At 40.9% G+C, this 17,957-nt stretch overlaps 1 protein-coding gene across 3 annotated transcripts in view; it reads right to left on the bottom strand.

Annotated features, from left to right (window-relative positions):
- Nucleotides 1-298: 298 nt before the first annotated feature.
- LOC106821262 (protein numb-like) overlaps nt 299-17,957 on the bottom strand; it is a 33,567-nt gene continuing 15,908 nt past the window's right edge. For all 3 annotated transcript variants that reach the window (XM_014825995.1, XM_014825994.1, XM_014825996.1), the window contains 8 exons: nt 5,457-5,534; nt 4,791-4,931; nt 3,514-3,700; nt 2,951-3,166; nt 2,539-2,715; nt 2,015-2,236; nt 1,585-1,695; nt 299-1,270 (listed from right to left, as the gene is read on the bottom strand). In XM_014825995.1, the coding sequence (XP_014681481.1) occupies nt 1,083-1,270; nt 1,585-1,695; nt 2,015-2,236; nt 2,539-2,715; nt 2,951-3,166; nt 3,514-3,700; nt 4,791-4,931; nt 5,457-5,534 (1,320 nt within the window). In that variant the 3' untranslated portion in view covers nt 299-1,082. The remainder of the gene's footprint in view (nt 1,271-1,584; nt 1,696-2,014; nt 2,237-2,538; nt 2,716-2,950; nt 3,167-3,513; nt 3,701-4,790; nt 4,932-5,456; nt 5,535-17,957) is intronic.

Raw genomic sequence — 17,957 nt, 5'->3', positions numbered from 1 at the left:
AGAGAGAGAGAGAGAGAGAGAGAGAGAGAGAGAGAGAGAGAGAGGAAGAGAGAGAGAGAGAGAAGAGAAGAGAGAGAGAGAGAGAGAGAGAGAGAGAGAGAAGAGAGAGAGAGAGAGAGAGGAGAGAGGAGAGAGAGAGAGAGAAGAGAGAGAGAGAGAGAGAGAGAGAGAGAGAGAGAGAGAGAGAGAGAGAGAGAGAGAGGAGAGAGAGAGAGAGAGAGAGAGAGAGAGAGAGAGAGCGAGAGAGAGAGAGAGAGAGAGAGAGAGAGAGAGAGAAGCGAGAGAGAGGAGAGAGAGAGAGAGAGAAGAAGAGAGAGGAGAGAGAGCGAGAGCAGGGAAGAGAGAGAGAGAGAGAGAGAGAGGATGAAGTGGTAGGGGCTCCACCAACCACCACCTAACATTTTGTAACTCCTATCCATTACGCATTTGGAATGACCTACACAACATGTTTATCTGACAACATCGCAAAAGCATTATGTAAACACATTTTCCCAACATTATTATCCCGATAATCTCACCAGTCATGCCAGTGGTCAGAAGCAGTCACATGCTAGCTTTACAAAGATGGAATTAATATTTATATTCTAGGCCATTTTCATATATTTACAAAAAATAGTTTGGTTATTTGCTTTAACTGTGCCAACTACCCAGTCCATTTTTCTTTTCTATCGATGGTTGCTGAAAGCCACTCTAAGCATCTCACTGCATTCCGTACTAAATTCCAAAATCACGGGAATCCCGTAGACATAATTTTCGAATTTCCTAAACATTTATAAATTTCTGAAAACTTGTGTTTCCAGATTCATATAAAATAAAACGAATTTTTTCCTAATAAAAATTATAATGATTTATGGATAGGCTATACATAATAATCAGAGTAATGTGACCTTTATTGTAGGTTGCCAATTTCAGCTATGCCAAAGCACGAGATATACCACCTTTGTTATTACCTACCTCCAACAATTATGTATCATTGTCCTGTGGCTTGCTTGTAGTACTAGCATGCCTCACAAACCCAATGTATACCTCTTTCACACACGACTAAAAACTATTGTACACTTTTCTAAACGTGTTTAAGCTGGTCACATCTGAACCTCGAAAGCTTTCACATTGTTGCCTTGAGTCGCTAAGAAAGGATTATTTGAGTTCTGTGTCTGTGTTGAGAATGCTGCCCACTGGACATCGAATGGGTCCGCGGCGCCATTGGACAAGCCATCACCACCGAGGTTATGCTGCCTGTGCACCTGCACCACTGATGGCCTGCTCGTACCTGACATATCAAAATTACCACGCTCTTTACATGAATCGTGTTATGAATCCAAAAGGTACTTATTCACACATTTCCCAGTTGGAAAGTAATTGCATAATATGTATTACACAAGATTGCATACGGAATATTTTTCACATAATATTCCTCAGGTGCACTAAAGCCATTAGCGTTAATACGACACTATGCATGTATTATAAGCATTGCATTCATAAATAAAAACTAAAAATCATATTACTCTGCCCAAAAACTACTAAACCACCTTCTTGTTAGAATATGTCTTATTTGAGTTATTATTTTGGAGTCAGAAAACGTACCTAAAAGTGGCCCTCCTCCTGGAATGTCAAGACTTTGACTACGAATGTGTGGTGCCCTCCTGGTTGGTGGGTGTTGCAGTGAACTACCATTCAATGGCTGGCGGTTAAAATCTATTAATTATGAACAACAATGAAGATATAAATACAAAACATACTAGGGGATGTGATGTACTGAAATAATTGATTTCTTAATGCTCAATGACCTTTATACTTTGCCTGTTTATATTATGAATGATATGTTTGTTATTAATTTAAATATTTTAAATTTAATAATATATTTGTAATTTTAAATAATGCAACTGACCATCTGGATGCAATAAGCCACATGTAGAATATGCCAGATGTCAAATGAATCCAATGATGTAATTTTTTTCATTTGCTGGCACCAGTTGCAACATTAAACAAACGAACATCCTGAAATCCAACGTACGAAAGTGTGCACTCTCAGCAGATGGTCGTTGAGCAGACCATGTTACTTGTGTTGCGACCTCCGTGGGGGCTGCAGTGGGGAACATATCCAACGGTGGTGCCACGACGCTCGTATAAGGCAGTGCTGTCGGAGGTTGTGAGGGAGCTGCCCACGGGTTAGCTGGTTCCTGTGCTAGTACAGGCATTTCCCATGGATTAGATGCACTCTGTTGCGGCAGCACACCTACGTTAATAGCATGTAAAGTATATCATTATAATGGCAGGTACCAAACAATTAGGTAATACATGATAACAAGCACCATTTTGCATTTGATAACTGGAAGTGTATTCTATTCAATTTGGTAGCTGTCAGCCATGCTGGCACCTAAATTGTCTAGTTACAGCTAAGTGTCTCAATATTAAAAACATCTACAGACAGTTTCGCATAAAGTTATAATTGTGAATTATCTAAACATTTTCCACATTTATTGCTAAATAAGATTTATAATAATCAATACAGAATACGAAGAATTAGTTAACCCATACCATGTGAAAAAGGACTATGCTGGGCACCCGCTGCCTGCTGTTGTTTATGCTGCAATGATGCAGCCATTGATCCTCTGTTGCTGAGGGTAAACATATCTTCTGATATCTGCTGGCAGAGGGAGCTGATTGTATCTGGCTGATGTTCCTTTGATGGCGATGCCTCCAGTATTGGGCTTGCTGGAGGCACACAAAAAGCGTTACTAGCTAATACAATAAACCTATATATACTATCTTACATTTTTAAACTATTGAAAAATAAAATAATTGTGATAGGGATGGATAGGAAATACAATGCATACTGCGTTTGTCATGAGCAAGTGCGAGCAAAATCGAATACACCTTTGGTAAGCCACTAGGGTTCAAAAGAGAAGGAATAATTGCTACATAAGCATTTCACTGCTCGCTCACGCACCTGGTCCATTGTGAGAGGCACCAGTGGAAAAGCTGTGTTCTTTGCGCTCTAAGGTAGACGGCAGTTCGTCCAATCGTAGGGAGAGTTGCCGCTTAAATGGCGAGCTCTGATTGATGTTCCCAAAGCGCGTTGAGCCCTGTCTCTGTAGGAGTGCAAGTGGTGCGTGTGGACGCTGGATGGCAAATGGATTCTCCACTTCCCTGATTGGTGGCGGCTCTAGACACAAACCACACATGCATGCAGATGTAGATGTTCACAGCTATGACTACTAGGTTCATGGTTTTTAGAGACGAGGGAATGTATAATTTGTTCTTCAATACTTCAAAAACGTTGGACAATTTAAGTGTTTAGCTTGCCTTCAACTCAGAGCCCCCAGCACTGTTGACTCCTGGTTAAAAGTTTTCGAATTCTTAGTGTCTTTATGTTAGTACTAGGCTAGCTACCAAAAATCCACAGGCTCAACGAAAGACATGCCAAATTGCCTGACAGTCAATTTAAAATCCTTTATCACTATTCCATGATGGAATGATCAGCAATGGTATTAGAGCCAGACAAGGTCTTACCAGCTGGCTTAGCCTCCTGCGGATCTGCCATGCGCTCTGTAAGTGTCACCTGCCTAAATGAACCGAAGCGAGTGAAGCTTGTCTGGTCCTTGTTGAATTGTACCTGCACCGACTCCTTGTCTCGCTTCTGCTTACGTTCTAGGCAGACAGCAAACGCGCATCCCACTGCATGGCTTAGTCGCTCACCCTGCGGACAGCATAACAAACGTGGCTAACCTTATCGCCTATCACCATAGCCAGACCTTGATCAGATGTACAAAGGAAAACCTGTGGGGATATGAGCAGAAGGGCTATGTGATAATTGTGATGAGTGATTTACGATCGTCAAAAATAGACCAAACAGCTCACCTGTTTGAATAAAAAATAACTAGATTAGGCAATTGTGTAAACAGTTTTAAAGCCCCACCGTATATTTCCCCTGGCATCTAGCCAATTAATTGTTGTGCAACATCTACTGAGGCAGGAGATAGACTCAAGAATAGCAGTTGGAAACATACACATACACACACACACGCTATAATCTATATTTTTAACAAACTGCATTTTGTGCAAATGTCTCTAAACCCACTTAGAGGGAAATAACACATTATTACAACATTACATTACTATTAGGACATAAAAGCTGAAGATCAGTGTAGCGGATATTATTTTTAATTTTTTTTTCACCTATGATACAGTATAATATTATACACCTCAGTAGAACAGCCTACACTACAGTACAGTATATACTAATACCTATAATAATAATAATAATAATAATATACTACTATAACCAATGCTGACAGTGAGGACGGAATACAAAATGCAAGGAAATTGCTGGGAGAAAAACAAGGATGCAGCCTTATTGATGGCATAGCAAGCATAATACCTGTTAGGGGGAGGGCTAACATGCAGTCATACATTTTTTTAGATTCGTACCTACTAAATTTAGAAGGCGCCACGATTACGCATTGCAACGTCTCATGAGCCACAAAATATGGATAATAAATACTAGCACTTAATAACTCTACATAAAATAACTTTAAAATATATGAGTTTTGAAAAAAACTGTTGTTTTGCTGGAACATTGAAACATAGGTGTGGCATAAATGTTTCATACTGTGTCTTTATCACCACTTGATTTTTAATACATGATACAAAACACATACTATTTTACACTATGTAAACAGAAGTTAATCAAAAACAAATAAAACTTTTGTTTTATACACTCCTGCTGTAAATAACAGGTATGGTGGTCATGACTCATGACTTAGATATATATCTTGGCAGCTACTTACCGACTCTTTGACGGCCAAGAACCCATGGCACATCCATCGTCGTGTGGTCCCATCACGACAGATATAGCTAAACCCCTTTTCAAAATTCCTATCAGGAGCACAGAAAGACACCTTCTCTATCGTTTGATCCACTATTAACCCCTGCAAATACAAATGAGCACAGTTATAATCTGTGAAACGCATGCACATATGTATGCATGCAAGCACGCGCACACAAATATATAATGTAATCAAATATAGTAATTAAATATCAGTACTTTCATGTAATTATAGACACTCATAAAATGTTATAATGTTTCATGGGGTTTATCAGAAGGTTTGATTGCCTCCCAACAGGCAAAATGGCTATAACTAGGCTGAGGACGCAAAGATAAGTATAAAAAGTGACTTGCTCCACCTACTAGGTACTCCAGAATTATTATTTTTTTAAACTACCAGAGAAGTAAAATAAAGATACAATAAAAATGTTGAATTTCTAAGACTTTCTTGGATCATAGCAGGAGACCTGTACAAATCTGGAACCGAGAGCATGACGATGTCAAGGTGAGCTAAAAATCACCAACACTATTCTTGAACAAGATATCATTATCGTCAACTGCTTCTTTGTATAAATCATTTGTATCTTAAGCTAGCTGGCATTACGCATCCTCGTAATTTAACACTTACCTTATTTTCTTCATCTACAACTCTCAGCCCATCTCCGCTCACGTAGAGAATTGATTTTGTCGCTTTTCGGCGAGAATTCTATAGAACAGAAATATTCAATAAATAACTGGATGCCACCCCCACGTAACGGAATATATCCCAATGTATCACACTAACCACGTGGATAAGACACGTGTTTGGAGTGTGGTTTTGATGTTGCCCTATATAGAGAAAACTGGCAGATTTTAAATCCATTTCTATTCTGCAATATTTAGCTTGGGTGATGACAATCTAGGACGTCGGCACTATATAACATTGCTACTGTTGCTCTATGACAACAATATCCTAAGAAAGGAATTACGAATTTATATGAACATGAAAGTGTCAATGACACTGTAGCTCACCACAAATGAGTGAGTGAGAAGAAGTCAGTTTTAATTGAGCAACCATCGACGTACATTATAGAAACAAAGAGTATATATGGGAGAACTCCCATTATATACTCTTGATAATTATATGTGAAATTTTTTATGTGAAAATAATAAATAATCGAGGGTGTTTCTTATTTATTAATTTAAAAGCAAAAGGATTGTAATATCTTATAAACGACATATAGTTTCAGTTATAATATGGATAAATTTGCCCTAAAATGTATATCGTTCGGTTAAATAACATTTAGGTATAAATATAATTGCACTTTTGTGATTAGCCCTCGGTCTGTAACGTGCAAAATAAATTGTCAAATACGCAACTTTTTCGGGGTGGCAGCACGGTCGCGGGTGTCATGGCGTCGTTCAAATTTCGTAGCGTTGATGTGTAATTAATTATAACAATTAAATTAGGTATCTAGTAACAAATACGTGTGGGTATAGACGATTTGTTATACAGTAAGTACAGTTGTATGCAGTAAAATCCTAGAGTCTACTATCCCTTTAAATGTTTCTGATTAAAATACTCTACTACAATATCGTTTGCAATACGTGTGATTGGCAAGGGCACTCTATATAGCTCACAGGCACTTGAAACGTCTCAATACAAAAAACAATGTTCACTTGTTATAAAAACATACTGTCTGTGTTCGTAACCAAGCTGTGTCACGCGAAATCACACAAAGCCTGACGAAATTCTCACGTTCGCTCCCGTTGCGCAGTTTATGTGAATCAGGAAACACCCTCCGGCGCTCTTCGTGACCTCATTTTTGCGCCGCATTATTGCAACGCTCCACTGGCGGCTTTGACGAGGCTCGTACAGGAGTTGGAAAGCAGCGTGGTAGTTTCCCAAAATGCAGTGCGCCGCCGATAGCCCTGTACTTGCAGCCATTTACATAAACTGCGCAACGGGAGCGAACGCAAGAATTTCGTCAGGCTTTGTGTGATTTCGCGTGACACGGATCGGTTACGAACACAGACATTATATTTTTATAACAAGTGAACATTGTCCTTCAAATAGAAACAAAGATGGAGTAGAATGGTTGAATATTTGTGGTGTATTCGTGTGAAATCAAGCGAGCGTTGAGCAAATTTTGGCAGCACGCTTTCCTACCTGCTATATATATTTATGTGTCAGTCTGCAGCAGCTAGCGTGCGGCAGCAAGCGTGTGTTGCAGATGAGCATTTGGACAACATTTACAGAAAATTGTCGGCAATAATAGGTGAAAGAGAGTAGAGAAACATTAAGACTTTGGTAGTAAATATATTTTGTATTTATTTAGCATTATATTTTATTGAAACGCTCCAAGTGCCTGTGCCTAAAACGGCCTCGCTTGAAAAGTTGCATACGCGAAAACGTACGCAAATTTACTAAATAGCTGTGTTGATGAATCGCAACTTAAGCCCGGCGCACACGTGAGTTATTTTACTCAAGTAAAATGACGCATGAGTCCAATTACTCAACGAAAAACCGCCGCACACGTGAGTAAAATGACGCATGCGTCAAATTACTCAACGAAAATCCGCCGCACACGTGAGTAAAATGACTCATGCGTCATTTTACTTGAGTAAAATAACTCACGGGTGCGCCGGGCTTAAGCAACGTCGATTGCGTACACAAGATTTACGAAAAATATTTTGCGTACGCGCGTTGATGAATCTACTCACAGGTGAATATTAAATAAACAGACCTGCTATGCAAATAAACACATATAAGCATACAGTTAGTTAGACACCAATGGTTCAATTTTTCCCATTAGTCATGCACTACTAGCAAGGCACAATGTAAAAATCAAAAGTAAATAACCTGTAAAAAAAAAACAAGATAATTGTCAATTAAAGGAATAGTAGCCTCTAGGTTCTAGGGTTATTTTCAGCTAATTTAGGTTATAATTGCGCTACATAAAAAGTTTCATGGTTCAATCACCATGAGAAATATTTTTTTTTAATGTTTTAAAACTAACGACTACAGTTTGATTACAACGACGGTGGCGCCACTCAAAGCGCACGATCTGAGAAGTTGCGCAAAACCACTTGAGGGGGTCCATGCCCCCCCCCCTTTGGCATCCGGAATACTCTCAAATTTTCAGTGGCATCTGGAATACTCCATAATTTTGGGCTGGCATCTGGAATACTATTTAACCTGCAGCCAGCACCCGAATAATACATAAGCAAACAGTAACCAATAGTCCAATACACAACATTTATTAACATTCATGCATCAAAATAAGACGTTTAATATGGGAGCATAGCAGTAACAACTATACCCAATTTCAAACATGTGGGTCAAGCGATTCCTGAGTTATCGTTGACCGTACCCAAATGTTGACAGACGGACGTACGACGGACGACGACCCATGGCAACAGCTCAGCTTGACGATGTCAAGGTGAGCCAAAAATATGCCTGTTTTATGCACTTTAGCTGATGTAAGACTATAGTGTAAACAGGTAGTTTACATAAGTTTTAATAATTCAAACTCCTATTTAAAATTACCTTTCTGGCAGATTATTCTTGTAATAACTAGCTTGGGCAACAAAAACAGGTTTAATGGAGCTGTGTGAAACACGAGTCTTCCACGACCGGAGTCTTTGTGCATGAAACACAACAGCTAATGTTGTTATTGTTTATGCATGTGCTAGCAAAAATAGAGTGTACACGACTTCTTCACACGATTCGTGCCGCTGAGCGGAGCCTCAAGGTCGCTCTGTCTTCCTTAGAGATGAGTTCCGGTGTTACCATTACCTGGCTAAAATTGGACACGCCGATCGAGATGTGTGAAACACCGTGCGGCCGGCAGCGGATTCAGCTAACAAACAGTGATCTCCGTGTATAGGTGGATTCGGATAGCTAAATTAAACGCTTATATAAAGAAATGCGAAACGTGTAGAGTTTAGTCTGCGCCTGTGTGTCCGTGCATCGTCTCGTTGAAGTCTCCTGTACGTAAGTTCTTCTTTAGCGTTTGTCTTCTAGGGCTTTGCTTACTTTGCCTTGATTTACTTTGCTACTTTCTAATCTTGTAACTATCTCTTCTCGAAGATTAATTCTTATATTTCTTCCCATGTATCTGTTGTAAGAATAATCGCTTACACTATCTTGTCTTGGTACTTTCTGTACTATTGTGCTAACATATTGTTACAGGATTTTCTTGTAATAAATCTCTTTCGTGGCACTGTCTTCTTTCGTGTTCCTGTGTTTATTAAAGTGTTAACATTTCTTACGCACTTTAATGTAAGACGTATTACACGCTTACATTTTGGTGCCGTGACCAGGATTCGAACCTGGGTTATTGCGGCCACAACGCAAGGTACTAACCACTATACGATCACGTGCCTACACACAGTCGGGCATCTCCCGATGTGTCTCACGAACCGTCTATAACATTGGTACACCCAGAACACCTGTACATCTGGTGTCGTTTCGACCAGGATTCGTGTGGAAGGAGTCAAGTGCGAGCAAGAAGAGTTAGCGGCGAGCGAGTACGCGAGTACATTTAACATTAGCTGTTGTGTTTCATGCACAACGACCTCGGTCGTGGAAAACTCGTGTTTCACACAGCTCCATTAAACCTGTTTTTGTTGCCCCAGCTAGTTATTACAAGAATAATCTGCTGGCAATGTAATTTTAAATAGGAGTTTTGAATAGGAAAAAAACTCCTCTAATTATTTAGGAATTTTTTAAACTCATGTAAACTACCTGTTTACAATAAAATGGGGTTTATTGTTGGATTTGGTAGTCAACATATAAAAAATATATATAAAATGAAAGTGTCAATGACACTGTAGCTCACCTTGGGTGTGATAGAAGAGGGAGGGGGGATATATAAAGCAAGAGTATATATGGGAGAACCCCCATTATATAGCATATCTCCCATTATATACTCTTGATAATGATATATGCATAAGTTTTGATGCGAAAATAAATGTTTCAGATCTGTAAGTCTGAAATCTTGACGAGAGATGTCGCTTCGCCTAAATTATCGCCATTTTGGTTTTCGAATATCGCGCAAATAAAAAAATAACAAAATTCCAGTCAAATTACTGTAACGAAGAATTTAAAACACAATATTACACGTATGTAGGTATGATTGTAGCGTTGTTGACCAGTTAGACGAAATAAACATAATAGGACGTTGTCATCTCTCCCATAAGAGTAACAACTGTTTTGGGGCTAGCCTTACACATTCACATACCAAGATTTAACAAAATCGAATGAATATAGATGACCATTTCCATTTTTGCCAAAAAGTGGGCGTGGCTCGAAAGTAGGTCGACTGGCGTGCTCCAAAATAGGAAGTTCAAATCTCTTCCATAGGAGTAACAACTGTATGCAATTTGAAACATGTGGGTCAAACGGTTCTTGAGTTATCTTTGACCGTAGGCAGACATTGAAATGCATAGTGAAATTGCCAAAATCTACCTAATTTGCATAATTTAAAAAAAATATCAAAACCCGTGTGATATGTTTTGGGGGCAGTCATCATTCATTCACATACCATGCAGAAATGAGCAAAACCCATTGAACCTAAACTGACTTGTGGCCATTTCCATTTTTGCCAAAAAGTGGACATGGCTCGAATGTAGGTCAACTGGCGTGCTCCAAAATAGGACGTTCAAACCTCTCCCATAGGAGTAACAACTATATGCAATTTGAAACATGTGGGTCAAACGGTTCTTGGGTTATCGTTGAGCGTAGCCAAATATTGACGGACAGACGGACGGATGTATGATGGACGACACCCCCAGACATGCCAACATTCAATGAAGCCAAAGAGTAATAATTTCTAAATTCCTGGTTTGTTGGGGGTTTGGGGGGGGTTGCGTCCTCCCCAAGAAATTATTGAAAACTTAGATGCCTCTGTGGTGCATTCTGGAGCCACCTGTGGCACTTTCAGCCATTGATTTAAATTAGGCAAATGATGTTTTTCTGCCTGAAAATAGTGGGAAAATAGTCGTCACTAGCCACCCATGTCTTCTTTATTGAACCTAGAAATGTCGAGTACTATAAGGTTTTATGTTGGAAATGCCAATATACAGGTCATAAGGACTCAGAAACTGCCGGATGCCTAAATTGCATATGTGTAGCATTTTGCTTAATCGGCCTAATAGCATATTAATTAGGTCAAATCACTAATCAAGAATATCTTTCTTAGTAATCACATAGACTTCATTCGTGTGTCTAGACCATGTTTCGACACTAAGCAATTGATCTGCATGGATTTCAAACCCCTACCATCTTTCCGACTGCCAGAAATCCAATATGGCTGCCATGCATAATGAGGTAAACCGCTAAAATCACCATAACTGAGAAACTGTTGGAAGATAGAGACTTTGTTTGATGTTTAGACCCATGTTCTTAACACCAAGGATTTCCATCGTCTATAGAACTTTATATTAACAGTAATTATTATTATCTATAAAAATGTTAAATATTATGATGCAGCTAGATCATGTAATACATAGATGAACACCAAACACATCAACTACTTACTATTCACCTTCGCTCTTCATCGTTGTTGATCATTCTTCTCAGTCTCCAGATCCTCTTCTCCTTCCTTCTGCTTTTCATATCTTCTTCAGCATCATCTCGTTGTGTCAGTGAGTTACAACACTCATTTCCTCCTTCACACACACAGTAGCTGGTACATGACAATTTATTTGCTGCCCACAACCACACTTCCTGCTGCCAGCATCCCATCTGCTCGCAGCTGCAGCTAATGACGTCCATGAGATTTTTGGTGTGGTAGCTTCTTTGACAGCACTGGTACACTCATCATTTACAGTAACTTCCCATCCATAGTTGGTGATTTGGACAGCAGGAGGGTCAGACCTTGTCTGCAGCCTTCCATAGCATCATTTGGAGATGTGCTCTCCGGATAGGAGTCTCAGGTGATGTCTGTAGTGGAAAGGAACTTCACGGATGGAGGATTCTTTTGCTTGCGATAAATCTCGTACCTGGAAGCATTCATTGACGTGCATTTCTTCTGGCCATATAAATGTAGGAAGAAGGCTTGCCAGTTGCCATCAGGTCATGTCAGTGCATCGTCCTTTCAAGAACTGAGTCTAGTCAGCAATATCGGTCTGGTTGAGCACTTTCAGGGCGGCACTTTCCCTTTCCCATTAGGATAGGACACAGTGTCAACAACCTGAGAGTGCGGCATTCCCCCCATATTTCCTTGCATTTCTTCCGCAGCTGGTGACAGTGGCATTGATGTCAAGCACGGATCCATCCCACTTCTCATCTGAACATGAATGATACTCCATCCTCCACGCCACCAGTACACGAGCAGCAAGAATACATCTGCGTCATAACTAAGGATGCGCACAGTCCGAGCTCCGCCGATGCAGCCACGAAGCATGTAGCTGATGAGAGATACGTCGCTTCATCATGATGAACAATACGTTGGCTTGGCCCACAAGTTCAATGTTGCTTACCAAGATCATGTGTGCAGAGTAGTTGTAAGAGCTGCCTGTTGTTGTTCTTGTTTTCATGATGGCATCACGACCAGCTAGTAGTGAGTTCAGAGTCAGTGATATGCAGTGGACTCCTCCCGCGCTCTCATCTGCCTCTCGTGATCCTTTCCCGATACCTTCATGCCGCATCGAAGATGACATGTGTCTGCCTCTCTGTAGTTGTGAGGCGAGTTTTCTTCCTTCAGCAAGATCACCCACTGTACCGAAGATGGCCAGACAGTGTGGTAAAGTAGGCTGAGAGGCGTCCACCAGCAGAGTGCCAGAGGGAAGAGGGTTCCTTATGATGACGCCGAGATGTTTAAACTAGTACTGACTTGTTCCCTTTCGGAGGAATCCATACTCGTCGATGAGTGAGGAGAACAGGGCACAGCTCATGATGAGACAGCAGACAACTCAAGATTCCTCTCTGTCCAACGATCAGAGACGTGGCGAATAGCGTTTCCAGTATAGACAATTTTGCTTTTTCACCTTTACACTTTTTGATATTGGTAGCAACATTGAACTTGTGAGCCAAGCCAACAGTATTGTGCTTCATCGATGAAGCAGACATATCTCTCATCAGCTTCATGCTTCGTGCTGCATCGGCGGGAGCTCGGACTGTGCGCCATCCTTAGTGACGACACAGAAGTATTCGCTGCTGCTCGTTGTACTGGTGCTGGAAGAATGGCGTATCATGCCATGTTCAAATGAGAAGTGGGATGGATCCGTGCTTGACATCAATGCTACTCGTTACCAAGGGGAGAAATGCAAGGAAATATTGGGAATGCACGCACTCTCAGCTGTGACACTGTTCCTATCCTAATGGGAAAGGGCAGTGTCCGCCCTGAAAGTTGCTCAACCAGACCGATATTGCTGGACTAGACTCAGTTCTTGAAGAGGACGCATGCCACTGGCAGTGACCTGATGGCCAACTGGCAAAGCCCTTCTTTCATTTATATGGGCCAGAAGAAAGGCACGTCAAATGAATGCTTCCAGTACGAGATTTATCGCAAGCGAAAGAATCCTCCATCGTTGAAGTCTCTTCCACAACAGACATCAACCTGGGACTCCCTATCCGGAGGCACATCTCCAATGATGCTTGGAAGACTCGCGACAAGGCTGACCCTCCTGCTGTCCAAATTACTAACTATGGTGAAAAGTTACTGTAAATGATGAAGTGGTACCAGTGCTGTCAAAGACCTAACACACCAAAAACCTCATGGACGTCATTAGCTGCAGCTGCCGAGAGATGGGAATGCCGCCCAGCAGGAATGTGCGTTGTGCAGCAAAATGATTGTCATGTACCAGCTACTATGGTGTGAAGGAGAAATGAGTGTTGTAACTCACTGACACAACGAGATGATGCTGAAGAACGATATGAAGAGCAGAATGGAAGGAGAAGAGGATCTAGAGACTGGAGAGAATGATCACAACCATGAAGACGAAGGCAATAGTAAGTAGTTTGATGGTGTTGGGTGTTCATCTATGTATTCCATGATCTAGCCTGCATCATAATATATTAACATTTTTTATATATAATAATAACTTACTGTAATATAGAAGTCCTATAGACGATGCGAATCCTTGGCGTTAAGAACATGGGTCTAAAACATCAAAACAAAGTCTATCTTCCAACAGTTGCTCAGTTATGGTGATTTTTACGGTTTACCTCATTATGCATGGCAGCCATATTGGATTTTCTGGCCAGTCGCGAAGGATCGGTAGGGGTTTGAATCCAGCCAGATCAATTGCTTAGCTGTCGAAAACATGGGTCTAGACACACGAATGAAGTCTCTATGTGGATTACTAAGAAGATATTCTTGATTTAGTGATTTGAACCAGTAATACGCTAATTAGGCCGATTATGCAAATCTACACATATTGCAAATTAGCATCCGGCCAGTTTGTGAGTCTTTATGACCTGTATATTGCATTTTCAACATAAAACCTTATACTACTCGACATTTCTAGGTTCACTAGGCTGGCTAGTAGACTAAAATCAAGAATTATTCAGAGATTTATCAAACGAGAACTAAATTTTATTCAGTAAACTTGTGCATACACCCACAATCATAAGGAACATTAATGGATCAGGATACCCTGATTATGTTATCTTTCTTATTGACTCAATAGTGATTACATAGTGACACAAAATAACTTTGCCAAAAAATCACTCAAATTTCCAGATCTCAATTGACTAAGAGGTGAACTAACTAACTTTCTCTGTGTGTGTGTGTGTGTGTGTGTGTGTGTGTGTGTGTGTTCGGCCTGCGTTGTGCGTCGTGCGTGTGCGCTGTGCGTTGCGTGTGCGTTGCTGTTGTGTGTGTGTGCTTTCTCTCTCTCTCTCTCTCTCTCTCTCTCTCTCTCTCTCTCTCTCTCTCTCTCTCTCTCTCTCTCTCTCTCTCTCTCTCTCTCATACAACAATAATTGTCAACAATATTGAAATTTACTAAAAGTCGTAATAATGGATGACTTAGGCGTAATGGCGTAATTAATACACCAAAATCGTAATAATTACGCCCAAATCGTAATGGTTGGCATGTCTGCACCCCATGACAATAGCTCATCTTGACGATGTCAAGGCGAGCTAAAAACAAGGGCATTCGATAATTTCGCTGCGGATTTTTACCGCTGCGTACAAATTCGCATGGTGTGTCCGTGGAAGCGAAAATCAAGCTGGCCGATTGTTATAATGCAGCGAATCATTGATCAGTAATCTAATCACGTGACCACACGACTGTTGGAGCCATGGTTGGAGCCGTGTGGCGCCAGTAGATCGCGTGTAGTGTGTCTGCTGCGGACGTGCGAATAAATTCGCATGGTGTGTCCGCTCAATTATCGCATGCGGGTGCGAATATTTTCGCCGTGAATTTCGCTGTGGATATGATCGCCGCGGACGTGCGAATAAATTCGCATGGTGTGTCCCAGGCTTAAGTGGCTGTATAATCTAAGGAGGAAAGGTCCCATAGAGACTGTCTAAGATGTTGATCGATATAAGACATCATGGAAAGCTATATTGATTACAGTGCATCTATTCCACTTATCTAGATCTCGCCTTGCCTGCCCTACCCGTTAAACCTGACTGGAGTTTAAATGATCTTAGCAACAAGTTTCCGTCGCGAACACATGTAATATGGAGGGCTGTGTAGGCCATACAGTGTATTTAGCTTACTGATGCAGGGTGTACTATATATGACTGCAAACTGACAGCATCAGAAACCGGTCACATTACTGTTACCATTAGATTTACGTTTACCATGCGGCTGCTGAGACATTCACAAGTACTTAGTTTACATGCATACTGATGCCGACCAAATTTCTGTGAGTTCACAGAACATTCTGTATGCAGATTGGCATCCTTACAGAGTGAACGCATTACATATATTGCATGACTGCTGGACAATATAGTATTGTTAGTGAGTAAAATCAGCACAGATGATCCCATTTTAATGCCAACCGACCAATATGATAAATTCGTTGGCACTAACAACAAAGATTTTGCACACAAATCCCCTGTGAACACGCAGCAGGCGAACAGCATAGATTGAACATACACACTGGGCTACTCTGCACCAGAAAGTGGACAGCAGTTTTCCATGATAGACAGACACATAGTCGGTCGTTTTCTTAAACATTTGAAACCTATCCACGCCTTTATACCACAAGTGCCTGTATTTAGGTGGGGCATGGATTGTAAATTTACATACAATTTATTTCACAGCAATCTCTCGAGTAAAGATATTTAACTCTCATAGTACCACTTACGTAATTACATTTCATCACATTACCTACGAGCTTCTGGGAACGTCTGCGGGGGGTGGTTGCGAGTTATTGTTGCCATAGCCAGCAACGATTTCGAACTACTGTACGTCATCATGATAGATACTGAGTAAGTGGGGGGGGGGCATGGAAGCATGGCTTAAAATGTGAAATAACATATAATAATCATGAAAGAAGCTTACCGCACTATGTCCTTTTAATTATATTTCACTGCATGGGAAAATTAGATCAGACAGGATTAATAAGGATTCATAATAATAAACAGATTTATGTACAAAGTGCAACATTGTGATGACTCACTGAGTCTGCTCTGCGAAGATCATTTCCACCATAAGCAATCATGGCATAATAGTCATCGTTGACATGCGATGTTAGCTTACTTGTCACCGGAACGAATTTTACTCACGCTATCTGTAAAACAAGGTCGCAATGCTTTCTGCCATACTGGTATCGTGTGGGAACTAAGCGTGTTTACACACAGTTCAATGTTTTGACCATTTTAGCATTCGTGTCTACAGTGCTGCCAGATGAAAACTGAACTGCTTCATCTTTATTAAAAATATTGGCAAATTTAACCAGAGACACCAATCAGCGAACCACCATAGAGTTTTAGATATTTAGCATGGTATTGAGTTAAAGGTGATGCTGTCCCCGGCAACACGCTATAGCTAACAGACCTTTGATTTTTATATCAGGACAACACTGTGAATATGTGGCCAATCACATTTCATACCAAAAACCGCATTTCAGCCACCTCTTGAATATATAGGATACAAAAACATCATTCCTAACAACTTAACAAGTAAGTATAACGTCTCTCAGTTAAGTTATAAATGCAATAGCGTACTGCTGAAACACATAAGAATGTGTCTAGCAAACTGAGCCCTTTTACTAGAAAAAATAAATAAGATCTGCTCTTGATCCCCATCGATGCCTGGTCTTCTTATATACAACACTGGGAAATCTGGCATTTGACAGGCGAATTTTGTTATGGCTGCTTAGAACTATAAGCAAAACATGCTGACAGTGCAAGAGCAAACATTCTCACTCACTATCAGTTTAAATCATGCACCTTAATTTATGACAATGTGTTTTTGTACCCTATGCCACTTTGGTCTAATCGTAAACCTGCTATGCTGCTATGCATGTGTTGAACTAAGTTACTGTTGTTGAGAGGGTCTATGTCTCCCGGGGTACTGCCGGAACGTACCCTGGCTATGGTCCGGTATACCGGAACGTACCCTGGTACTATCTAATATGCCGGACCGTACCTCACCTACTCCACTAACGAGTCTAGGGAGTCGCCTACGCCTACTCCCTAACCCGAACCTGAACCCTAACCATAATCCTAACCCTAACCTATGCCCTAACCATATCAAATAGTGACCAGGGTACCTTCCGGTATACCGGACCGTACCCAGGGTACGTTCCGGCAGTACCCTGGGGGACATAGACCCTATGAACGTTACTGTTAGTATGGCAGATAAGGTCTACGTCCCCCTGACTTCTGTTTGACCTGGCTCGTTTAGCTATTTCTGACTAATATATATATATATATATATATATAATATATATATAATATATAGGGTTAGGGTTAGGGTTAGGGTTAGGGTTAGGGTTAGTCAGAAATAGCTAAACGAGCCAGGTCAAACAGAGGTCAGGGAGACATAGACCTTACGGGCGTTATTTACAGGTCACGAACCACTCGCCGCCACGACCGCGGGAGGCTGATGGCTTGCGATGCGCGCACTTACGGTTAGGCAACGAAGAATTTATTTCGGGTCCATGCTGATTAGGCGAAGGTGACAGAGAGTCATGTCTGTAAGACATGTCTGTAAGGCGCCAAGGTAGTCCGGGAGCCAAA

This window comes from Priapulus caudatus, unplaced genomic scaffold (assembly GCF_000485595.1).
Source record: "Priapulus caudatus unplaced genomic scaffold, Priapulus_caudatus-5.0.1 Scaffold66, whole genome shotgun sequence".
NCBI lineage: Eukaryota > Metazoa > Priapulida > Priapulimorpha > Priapulimorphida > Priapulidae > Priapulus > Priapulus caudatus.
This window is presented reverse-complemented; position numbering and strand designations above follow the sequence as displayed.